The sequence below is a fragment of the Rhynchophorus ferrugineus genome, unplaced genomic scaffold, assembly GCF_030347505.1.
Source record: "Rhynchophorus ferrugineus isolate W39M unplaced genomic scaffold, kcgeb_rfMv2 rfM2, whole genome shotgun sequence".
Lineage (NCBI taxonomy): Eukaryota > Metazoa > Arthropoda > Insecta > Coleoptera > Curculionidae > Rhynchophorus > Rhynchophorus ferrugineus.
Window position 1 is genome coordinate 11,281,098 of NW_027472581.1, and position 12,375 is coordinate 11,293,472.

At 34.1% G+C, this 12,375-nt stretch overlaps 1 protein-coding gene across 1 annotated transcript in view; it reads left to right on the plus strand.

The window, feature by feature from the left end:
* LOC143191813 (pre-piRNA 3'-exonuclease trimmer) overlaps positions 1-12,156 on the plus strand; it is a 50,918-nt gene extending 38,762 nt beyond the window's left edge. Inside the window, exon 8 of the mRNA XM_076397224.1 lies at positions 12,010-12,156. Within this exon, the coding sequence (XP_076253339.1) occupies positions 12,010-12,070 (61 nt within the window). The 3' untranslated portion in view covers positions 12,071-12,156. The remainder of the gene's footprint in view (positions 1-12,009) is intronic.
* Positions 12,157-12,375: the final 219 nt, after the last annotated feature.

The window sequence follows — 12,375 nt, forward strand, 5'->3', positions numbered from 1 at the left end:
CAAAATATATTAATTTTTTTTTTATTACTCTTCGTGAGTCCACAATCTGCCCTATTGGCAATAAGTATTTCTTCTGTCTATATTATATATACATGGCATGTAGAAATTCACGTCATTAAGCAATCTTCTGTATAAAATGTTATCTTAATTAATTAGTCTTATTCTAATGCTTATTCTAAAGTCTACATATGTCCAGTAATCAGATCAGGTGGTGTTAAACGTTTTAGTCTACGCACTTCACTATCACGTCGCATATTTAGCTGATTGGCGAGTACATTGGGATGTACTGACACTCTTTCGAAGTACTTCACACAAACACGTTGAATTACACTCGTTATAGGTTCTAGAGGAATATCGCGTTGTATCACTTTATTTGAAATATAATTCGGAGCATCAACAATGGCACGCAACACCTTATTTTGGAACCGTTGAATGATAGATATATTAGATTTGCTAGCGGTACCCCATAGTTGAATTCCATATGTCCAAATGGGCTTGAGTATAGACTCATACAGCAATACCTTGTTATCTAATGATGACTTGGATTTGCGCCCAATGAGCCAATACATTTGATATAATTTTAGTCCCAGTTGTTTCCGTTTAGAGAGTATGTGCTTCTTCCAGGTTAGGCGTCGATCTAAATGCATACCAAGATATTTAACATGCTCTGCTTGGGGGAGTTGACGATGATTGATATTCACTGGTGGACATGCTCTTCTACGCAGGGTAAACGTTATATGCGTGGATTTTGATTTATTGGCTTTAATGCGCCATGTCTTCAACCATAATTGTATTTGCTCCAGGTGGGTTTGTAGGTTTATTGATGCTGTGACTGGATCTTCATGGGATGCTAAGATTGCTGTATCGTCTGCATATATTGCCACAGTAGTTATTTTTGTGGTGGGCAGATCAGCCGTGTACCGAAGATACAGTACTGGACCCAGTACACTACCTTGCGGAACTCCTGAATATATGGGATTTAATTCGGTATGTTCATCGCCTTGATTTACAATAAAATGTCTGTCAGTGAGATACGATTTTAGTAGCTGATAGTCCGGATGAGGGAGAAGTTTCTTTAGTTTAACCTGCAAGCCCGTATGCCATACTTTGTCAAAAGCCTGAGATATGTCTAGGAAAGCAGCCGAACAATATCTTTTGGTATTTAGGTCAGCGTTTATTTTGTTTACAAGTCTATGCACTTGTTCTATAGTCCCATGCTTATTGCGAAAGCCAAACTGATGTTCTGGAATAATTTTTCTTTTTTCTATTATATAGTTTAGCTTTTTTATGTATAATTTTTCGAAAACTTTTGAGATTAGTGGTAATAAACTTATAGGTCGGTAGGAGGTCACATCTTCTGGTATTTTTCCTGGTTTAAGTATCATTAGTATTTTAGCTACTTTCCAGATGCTAGGGAAGTAATTAATTCGTAGCATAGCATTAAATATAAATCTTAATAGTTTTATAGCCTTTTCTGATAGTTCTTTTAAAATTTTGCCAGTAATTAAGTCATAACTAGGAGCTTTTTTAATATTTATCTCTCTCATTATTGTATGTTTAACTTTTTTGACCGTTAATTTCTCGTGCGGTAAATCCATTTGAAATGGCGAATGTAGAAAGCTAGTAATTTTATTTTCGTCATCTTTATGTAGCTGAGACTGGAAAGGTTTAAAAACATTTTTTAAGTGTTTTGAGAAAATGTCGGCCTTCTCTTTATTGCTTCTCGCCAAATTATTTTCGCTTGTTTTAATAGGTGGGTTATGCTGCTGGGATCTCCTAAGATTTTTTGTTGCTTTCCACAACGAATAGTCTGTAGCCTCAGTTGATGTCAAGTTTTCTAGGTATTCTTGAATGCCTTGGTTTTGTCAATTTGGATTAGATCTCTCAGCTCTTTTATGGCTCTATTAAATTTTCTTTTATTCTCTTCAGTCCTTTGCTGTTGCCAATTTCGTCGTAACTTTCTTTTTTCTGCTATCTTTTTCTGTATTGTACATGATATATGTGTATTTTTTCTTGGAAATGTTTCACTGTTGGGAGTCGCAGAATATGCTGCTTCCTGTATATTTTTTGTAAGATTTATTGCTGCTATTTCTATATCCATTTCAGTTTGTAACGGTAAGTTTAGAGAGATATTTTGGTCTAAGTTTTCTCTAAATGAGGGCTAGTTAGTTCTATTATTGCACAGAGAAGGGAATATATTAATGAAGTATCAAATACTGTATAAACGTATCCATTTTAAATCCTTCATAATTAATTAACCTTTTTTGGGTTTGTTGAAAAAAAAACAAACCATCGAAATATCTTTTACGTAAGGCTCTCTTAATAATTAATATTTACAAACATAAATCATATATTTATAGAAAGCATATATCGTACTATTTTACTGCCAAATAATGTTTAAATAAACAACATCATTTGTTTAGGCCGTTACTCAAAAACGATTAATATTCCGGCAAGAAATGACATATTTCGTACATACGAAACATTTTCGCGAAAACCACGGGGTTCTAAATAGAACGTCATTCAAGTTTCATAATGTAACGCCCGTTTGATCGCATATATGGCTGCGTGAGCGACATATTTAGATTGGATATCATGTCATTGTGAAAATTTGCATCTTTATCGTGTGGTTCTATTAAGTTGGCAATCTATATACACTACAATGACATAGTGCCATAAATTATGAATCGAATGCCGTAAATAATAAACATATTTTGTTGTTCAATAAGTTCGAATATTATCATCGATTCTATTAACAACAACAGTATATTACTCAATTTTACTCATTAATTCAGTTCGGTACTGCTTCTCATTTTTTTTTCGTAGAACTTTAGTTCCTTTTTGAACTTTTGTTTTGAAATTAAAAAAATGAATTGCCGGCTTGGTGGCGCAGTGGTAAAGGCGATGGAATGGTCCTCCTACTGTTGCGATAGCCGCGGGTTCGAATCCTGCTGGGGCATGGTCGAAAATATATGTTTGTGATTGTTTAAAATTTGTGAATGTTGTAGGCAAGAGTGTAATATCCGACAAGGAAAATGATCCCAGTCACGCCAGTAACCAGGCTGGGTAAGACCGGATGTCCTCTGGGATGATTTCTAAAGTTGGTCACTCGCCAGTCGGTAAGCTTAATGCCGAGCACCGTGGTTCGTTATACACAACGTTAAACTTTAGGCCCAGTCCAGATAAACCCATAGTTGGTAAAAGGAAACTTTAAAATATATTTAAAAAAAAAAGTTAAGTAAAAATTACAGTAAAAGAAACCAAATTAATTTTTTTCGCCAAATTACGGCTGTTCGAATGTATAGAGAAGGCTCGCACAAAATTTCAAATAAGTTGGTTCGTTAGAACTTTAAGTAGAGTAGTTTCAAAAGTTTAAGTTTTGAAAATATGTTTTTTAAAAATACGATTTTTTCAAATTTCCAAACTAAGATATCCCCTTAAACAGGCTTCAACTTCCCTTCTTGATTTTAGTCAAGCCACTTTCCCTGTGGCATTCTTTTAAAGTGCAGTAAACAGTTAGGGGTCTATATTAATGTAATATATATATATATATATATATATATATTAATATATTTACATTATCGTTCAAACCTTTAAAAAAACGATCCAAAATAGGATACATGTCTTTTTCTGTGTTCTAAGGTAAAAAATATCGAAAAAATATAGCAAATAGAACTCGTTTTTACAGGAAAAAAACTTTTTTTTTCAAAATTTTCGCAAACAAAATGAGCAAACCATTTCAAACATTAATACTTTTTGCCACAACAACTGATTTTAGACGGTCTTCACAGCCTTCAATATTCAATCACATGAAAGCATGACCACAATTGTACTTAGGTTATAAAACGTCCCGAAGGACGATCAAAATGATAAACCTCTCCGATATCGTCTAATAACATTTACAAAAGAATTACAGAAACATATGGTAGAAAATTTTTGATTGAAAAAAATGCATGAGGCAGAAACAAGGCTTTCCAAAACTCTAAAGTCACGTTTCATATTAAATAACTGCTGTTTGGAATCTTTACGGTTTATTTAAAATAAACGATTCGGAATTAAATTAGCAACGTTTCATCGCAAACAGTCAACACGACCGAAAGTTGTCTACTTAAAATCGATCGACGATTGAGTTTTTCAAATAAAAACTATTTTTATGTTTCTTTCGTCGGTTTCAAGTAGCAACCAGATATCTGGCCAATTAACTTGTATTTAATTTAGCCGGAGATACCTTCAAAACACTTAAGTAGGTTTTATTATACCGAACATTAAGCTGCCGTTTTTTATGTCTGTTTCTCTATAACAATTATTGGGTAGAATCTATTAATCCAGTGATGAATCAACCGGAACGAATCAATTATTGTGGAGGTTACTCATCTATCAATAACAGTCAAATTATATGGCTTTGAGTTTCATTCAAAGCTTGCAATTCGCATTTGCAGATGTTTTAATTTTCCATTTTGTTTGGAAGTTGAGGGGTAGCTGAGACCTTGTGGAAACTTATGATAACATTTTTCCAAGTAATAATTCTAGAATGTGTAGTTTAATATCTCCATAACCAAAGATTTTTTAATGATCATTCTCTTAACATGTATGTCTTAATCAGGTCGGATGGTAGTAAACATTTTAACCTACACACTTAACAGGTCTATTGAAAAGTCCCCAACCTGACACATAGATGGCGCTACTAGAATTAAATCTATGTGTTTTTTAGTTAGCCCTAGCCCTCAAAAGATGCGTGTATAAATTTGACAGCTGTCGGATCATTAGTTTGTGAATTATAGCATTTTAAGTGAAGCAACTTTTGTTATTGTGAAAAATATGGATAAAAAGAAATTGAAGCTCACTTTTGACCAAAAACAACGACGAGTTGATGATACCGAGCAATGTTTGAAGATGATCAAGCGTAATAAACCCGAGTTTTTGCGTCGATATGTGACAGTGAATGAAACATGGTTCCATCATTTCACTCCGAAATCCATTCGACAGTCATCCGAGTGGACTGCATACGATGAACCCGCTCCAAAGCGTGGGAAAATGCAACAGTCGGCTGGCAAGGTTATGGCATCTGTATTTTGGGATGCACATGGAGTAATTGTCATTGAATACCTCGAAAAAGGAAGGACCATCAACAGCAACTATTACATAGCGTTATTCGACCGTTTGAAGGACAAAATCACCGAAAAACGGCCGCATTTGAAGAAAAAGAAAGTGCTGCTTCACCAGGACGATGCACCTTGTCACAAGTCAGTGAAAACGATTGCAAAAATCCATTAATTTCACTTTGAATTGCTTCCTCATCCACCGTATTCTCCAGATCTCAAAGAATGCTCGCTGGAAAGAAATGTTCGTCGAATGGAGAGGTGATCGCCGAAACTGAGGCCTGTTTTGAAGCAAAGGACAAATCGTACTACAAAAATGGTAGCGAAAAGTTGGATCACCCTTGAAGGAAATTATGTTGAATAAAAAAAATTAATTTTTCCAAAAAAATGTGTTTTACTGTGGTAGTGCGGGAACTTTTCAATTGACCTGTTACATGACATCTCGCACTTTTAATTGTTTGGCGAGTGCTCTCTCTTTTACTCTTTCAGAGTACTTTACACTGGCACTTTTGATCACACTCATTAAGGTTTCCAGGGGGATATCATGATGAATTATTAGTATGTATCTGTTACTTAATGGCACATATTTCGGAATCTCTGAAGGATGACTATGTTGGATTTGTTGGTAGTACACCACAATTCGATACCATGCATCCATATGGGCCTAAGAATTGACTTACACGCCCAATAAGTTCAGTTTATGCCCACGTTGTGTACACTTTATTAGCAAATGTTTCTTTCAAATTAAATGACGATCCAGATGCACTCCCGTGCCTTCATTGCTTTAACTAGTTTTCTACATTTTGGTGTTGTCAATCTTAAGCCCCACATGAGATGTTTAGCTTTGTAATGTCCGCGCTAATCATTGCGAGGAATTTAAAACCTAATTTATTAAATAAACCGTGGAAATTTTCGGCCTAGCTATGTTTACGTAAAAAAAAGATAAAAAAAGAAATCATTACTCGCCTAAGATCTGAATCAGATGAAGGAGAATTTTGTGAAGACTTTCGGAGTTTCCATACGACTGAACACCACGCAAATAATTGACAATTAAGGTATTGGTGCTCTGTGAACTATAAACACATTGATAAAAACCTTTCTCTTTTGGTCAGCTAATTTAAAGACAAAAAAATGAATTATTGTTTTACTACAACAGCCCTATGATGGAAAATATTATAATATACACTGTGAGTTGTTGTCATCATACTCAACATCATAGGATGCAAGCCTTTTCCAACTATTCAATCCTGGATCATTCAAAAATTATTTACGCTTTCTTATCTTTTCTGTTACGATAAACCGTGTTTATATCCAATAACGCTTATAATTTCTCACAGCCGTCAAACAGCTATTTTACAAAGACCTGTTCCTTAATATTATAGACATGATCAACCTTAATATAGATAAACTTAACGTCTCCAGCTCCACATCTCTCCCACCATGGATGTTTCCATCGTTGCCCACAAATGAGATCTCTAACGATTCACATCCTTGCTGTGGTCTTAAAATCTTCAAGGGCCTGTTTGGTTATCTTCTATCGCTGCATCCAAGCTATAAAGTTTTGTACATGGATGGTTCCAAGTCGTCCGAGGGAGTAGGCGCAGATGTTACAAGCTTCATCCATACTCTCCGCAGAATTAAGCTATCTGGAAGGCTCTACAGATTGTACTGGAGGTTGAGTCCGGCGATTGGTTGATTTCTACTGATTCCCTGAGCTCTATCCTGTTAATTGAAAATGCAACTTTTAGACACCCTATTATCGTTCGCATCTATAACATCTATCACAATCTTGTTGAACGGAAAAGAAGAATATCAATTGTTTGGGTCCCCAGTCATGTGGGCATAGAGGGTAATGAGAGAGCAGACAAAGCAGCTAAAGAAGCCACCCTAAGTGGTAGATATATTCCTAGATTTCCATATTATAAGGATCTATATCCCATTATTACGACTAAAATGAATGCTCAACTGGAGTGGAGCCCAGCCAGTTATCCTCCAGACATTTCCATTTTTCTTTACATTGCAAGACTATTTCTCATTATTTTTCAATATTCTCTTCGTAGAAACATTTAATATTCATTCATTTGTACTGATATATTTCAGAAATTAATTCTCATAACATTATGAGAGTTATATCCAAATATGGAAGTTATTGATTATATTGAACTCGAAATGGTTTGGTATTTTTTATGCCAGTAAAAAATAGACAGAAAAATCCTAACAGACAGAACACAGATATCTAATGATCGAAGTGTCATGATAATTTGATACCATAAAGAATTTTAAGAAAGTTTAATTAATAGGACTATATAAATTATGTTCAGTTTTTAATTATTGTTAAATCTATTATAGTTATAGGCATGATTAGTGGTATATACTGTTTTTGGATACAGGAAACATAAAAAGGCGTAACACTGTGCATATGCCTTGGGCATTAAGTAAGTTAATTGCCGATGAAAAGAGAACTCTTTAGATAAGCGGATCGTACAAGTGAAAAGCCGCAGTCAACGTTACGAAACTATAGTTATTTTTGGATAAAGAGTATATTATACTTATAGTGCTTCTGTAACTGCAGGAGTATTTTAAGTATAATAAATATATGGTTGTTTCGAAATTACTTAATTTGCAGCAACTGTTTGATCTTTTTTGCGTGAATAGGCACACATTAAAAAAAACAAGTTTTTGTATAACCTTTGCGCATCTTATTGACAACCTAACGGTACTAGAGTGATATTTTCGATTAAAAAACGATTTAATTTTTCTCTATACTCTCCCCTTACCTCAACACACTTGGCCCAGCGTTTCTCCAACATTAACACCCTTCCTGGAAATGAAGGAGTGGGTTTAGAAAGCTGTGAAAATAGTCATTAAAACACCTTCAATGGATATGAAACTCGTCACAGAAACAAATTTCTCACAATGTTTTATCACAATGTGGTCACGTTTTTGGACTGTCCTTTATGTGAGTTATCTTCAAAGTACGTCTTATTTCATTTAAATTCAACTGACTACTTGTTAAGGATTGACATGTAAGCCTCTACTGAGTTACTACTCTTAGTAGTTCAACAATGTACTTTTGTTAAATTATTACTCTTACATCATTCATAAGATATGCAATAAACATTTGTTATGATTATAATTTTATCAAGGTGTGTTTGGAGGTTCTTTATGATGCTGTTATTAGATATTCGTGATATCTTAAGATAGATGTGTCTGCATATGTTGCCACAATATTAATTTTTATGATCGATAGATCGACTGTGCCTGAAGATAACAGGTCAATTGAAAATTCTTTGGTCTACCATAGTAAAACATTTTTTTTGGCAAAATTATTTTTTTTACTCAACATAATTTCAAGGATTCAAAATATGCCTCAGTTTCGGCGATCACTTCTTCATTCGACTAAAATTTCTCCCCAGCGAGCATTCTTTTGAGATCTGAGAACGGGAAATAGTCGCTGGGGGCCTAATTTGGAGAATACGGTGGATGAGGAAGCAATTCGAAGCCCAATTCATGGATTTTTTGTCATCATTTTCACTGACTTGTGACACGTTGCATTGTCTTGGTGAAGCAGCACTTTCTTTTTCGCCAAGTGCGGCCGTTTTTCAGTGATTTCGTCCTTCAAACGGTCAAATAACTCTATGTAATAGTCGCTGTTGATGGTCCTTCCTTTTTCAAGGTAGTCAATGAAAATTATCCCATGAGCATCCCAAAATACACATGCCATAACCTTGCTAGCCTACTGTTGCGTTTTCACACGTTTTGGAACGTGTTCATCGAGTGAAGTCCACTCAGATGACTGTCGATTTAACTTTGGAGTAAAATGATGGATCTATTGTCACATATCGACGCAAAAACTTGGGTTTATTATGCTTGATCTTCTTCAAACACTGCTCCGAATCATCAACTCGTTGTTGTTTTTGGTCAAAAGTGAACTCGCGCGGCAGCCACTTTGCAGAGCTTTCTCATACCCAAATATTCGTGAATGATATGTACACGTTCAGTTAATATATTTTCTACTATTTCGTTCAATTTAGGGCCATTCAAAATCATGTGGATTTTTTAAATGTTTTCGTCGATAAGAACCTCTTTTGGGCGTTCACTGCGTTCACCCTCTTCAGTGCTCATTTCATCACATCTAAACTTAGCATACCAATCCTTGATGGTTAATTTTCCTGGAGCACTGTCCGGAAACTCGGCATCAAGCCAAGTTTTTGCCTCAACTGTATTTTTTCTGGCTTCAAAATACATTTTAGACAAAATACATTTTAGATGCAGATGTATTCTGCAAAAAATAATGCTTTCGTAAGCTAAATGGCGATCACTAAATATGCCAAGCTGGCAACAGGGCCCCTGTGCTGTACGTCAATTATCAAGTATCTAGTCATTTGTCATCTTCATTCTTAACCGGTTATTTTCACGAATCTTGTGTGTTTTAATTAAGTTTATTATTACAAATCTTGATATTAATATCAATTATAGCGCAAAAATTGTAACTATGGTACACTTCTGCCTACTGTAATGTCTGTAAGAATCAGATTAGATTTGTTATTGTATTATAACTAAACTAGCGACCAGTATTTTTGGTTCATTCATTACTGCCCTTGGCCTGCACGCATTAAATTTGGAGTAAAACAATTCCTCTTCCCCTATACTTACTATGAAGATTTCCTGCTATCTTTGGAATATCTAAATTCATACAATTTTTATTACATTACACATTTTTAAACGCAAATTTTAATTTTGTAATATCTCCGAAAATATTTGTTTAATTTACATGCTGTAAGGAACCATATTGATCTATATTAATTGCACACTGTATTTAAGGTACTTAATTCGATAAGGATTAATGCCGTATTGCTTAAAATAGCTTCGTAAATAAGCCTCTAATTTTCTCACGTAAAAAGTAAACAATAAAAATTGTTAATGTAGGTTATCCCTAAAAGATAAACATATACCATCGCGGACTTTTTTGTAGACCTTTTTATGGTGTACAATACTGTAGTACATTAATTTGATCTAACTCGTAGGGTTAGGCAGCGTTTTTGCTAATTGCTAAATAAGCCTAAAAAAATAGGTTAATTTACGACATCACGTTAGAAACCTCTAAAATTAGCAATGTTGCCTTACTATATTATGCATGTATTATACATATAAACCTTCCTCTTGAATCACTCTATCTATTGAAAAAAACCGCATCAAAATCCGTTGCGTAGTTTTAAAGATTTAAGCGCACATAGGGATATAGGGACAGAAAAGGCGACTTTGTTTTATACTATTTAGTGAAGAGAGCTTATAAAAAAGATTTGATAAATATTTTAAACTATCGTCTGAATTAAATAGAACTATAATGGCATCATGCCTAGTTACAAAATGCCTGGGTTGCCAGAGAGCATCACAACAGATCAGACGCAAAGAATACAAAATCTTGCAATTCACCCCTTAGAGAAAAATTACATAAAACAAATAATGCGTAGAAGTAACAGTGGCAGCAGTACTATTGAACAAGATGATGATGTTATTGTTTTTGCGAAAAGGAACATTGATCAACTACAAACATCAGTTAGTCAGCTTTCTAAACGATGAAAACAAAAGGCTTACCATCATTGAACGACATCCAAGTATAAAAAATGTATTTATACAATATAACACAAGTTTCTGCTCATTCGGACGAAGAAGGAAAGATTGTTTTCTTTAGCAGCTTTTATTCATTCCCAACAAGAGGCTCTTTGTCTGATAGTACGTTTAAAAATCCAGTCTTCTTGAAAGGAAATTCTTCTTTTATTGATTAACAGTCCAGTTAGTTCTATTCTATTTAAATAACAATCTGATATGACACAACCGATACATAAAACCTGACTGTATTTTGTAATTTGTTTATATTTCAAATAGACCACTTTACAAAATTATATTTCGTTATTTAAATACACGCGAGATAGTATTTTGCAATTTATATTTTAATTAAAGCAAATCATATATTTTGTCCAGTTTGATATATTCGGTATGTGTTATATCATGGACTGAAAAGTCCCAGGCCTAGTTTTATTGCATTCACCGATTTTTCAGTTAGCACTAACCTTCAACTGAATGTTGTTAAAATTTAATGATATTCTACTCATAAGTTTGTGAGTTATTGTGCTAACAGTGACACTACTTTTGCTATTTTCAAAACAATGGATCAAAAATAATTTCGTGTTTTAATTCTACACTGCTTCTTCTTGATGGGAAAAATAACGTTCAAGCTAAGCAATGGCTTGAAAAATGTTATAAAGACTTCGCTCCATCAGAAACAACAATAAAACGTTTATTTCCTGACTTCTTGAAACGTAGTTATAGCGACACCGATGATACATAACGCAGTACATGTCTAAATGTGGTGGTAGGAAACATCAAAGAAGATGTAAGAAAACATCAAAAAAATCCACAAAATGGTTTTGAATGATCGAAAAGTGAAGTTGCATGTGTTAGGTAACATCATAAAGATATCAAAATAACGTGTTGGTTTTATATTGCATGAGCATTTGATTATGAGAAAGCTCTGTTCAAAGTGGGTGCCGCGTTTGCTCACTGTCGACCAAAAACAAGAACGTGTTGATGATTCTGAACAGTGTTTGGTCATGGTTAAATGTAATAAACGGGAATTTTTACGGCAAAAGATAAATCGTTCTACAAAAGTAGTATTGAAATGTTAGAACGGCACTGGAATGATTGTGTGGCTCTTGATGGAGATTACGTTGATGAATAAAGCCAATTTTGAAAAAGAAAACGCGATTTATTTGTTACACCCCCCCCTGACTTTTCAGCCTATGTATTATTGCAGTATGCGTAATAATTATTGAGTAACATTGTCAATGCTAAGAACTGCAAATTTAATACAAAACAATTTTCAGTAATACTGTTTTATTTTTTTCAGGAGTGCTGTGTGCAGTGGTGCAATCTTCGTTTGGCTGACAAGATCAGGAATCAATTCGTAATTGTTAAGGAAATCTGCCTTATATTGTTGTACATCTTATTGTAATTGATAAATATATATTTTTTTAAATAAATATTTTCTATTTGAGCTTGTTTTTTATTTATTCTTATATTCGATCAACATACCTGGCAATGCTAGAAAACTACTGCAGTGTATTTTTAGTATTCGATCTAACTGCTTGGAATTTCTGATAACGTTCTGGAAGAAATAAATTTCGGTTTTCCATATTACAAGGTCGTCTCATTTGTGTTATTGTTTATTTGACTTTTAATAAATCTACTAGGATTTTTGTTTTAAATTTTATTT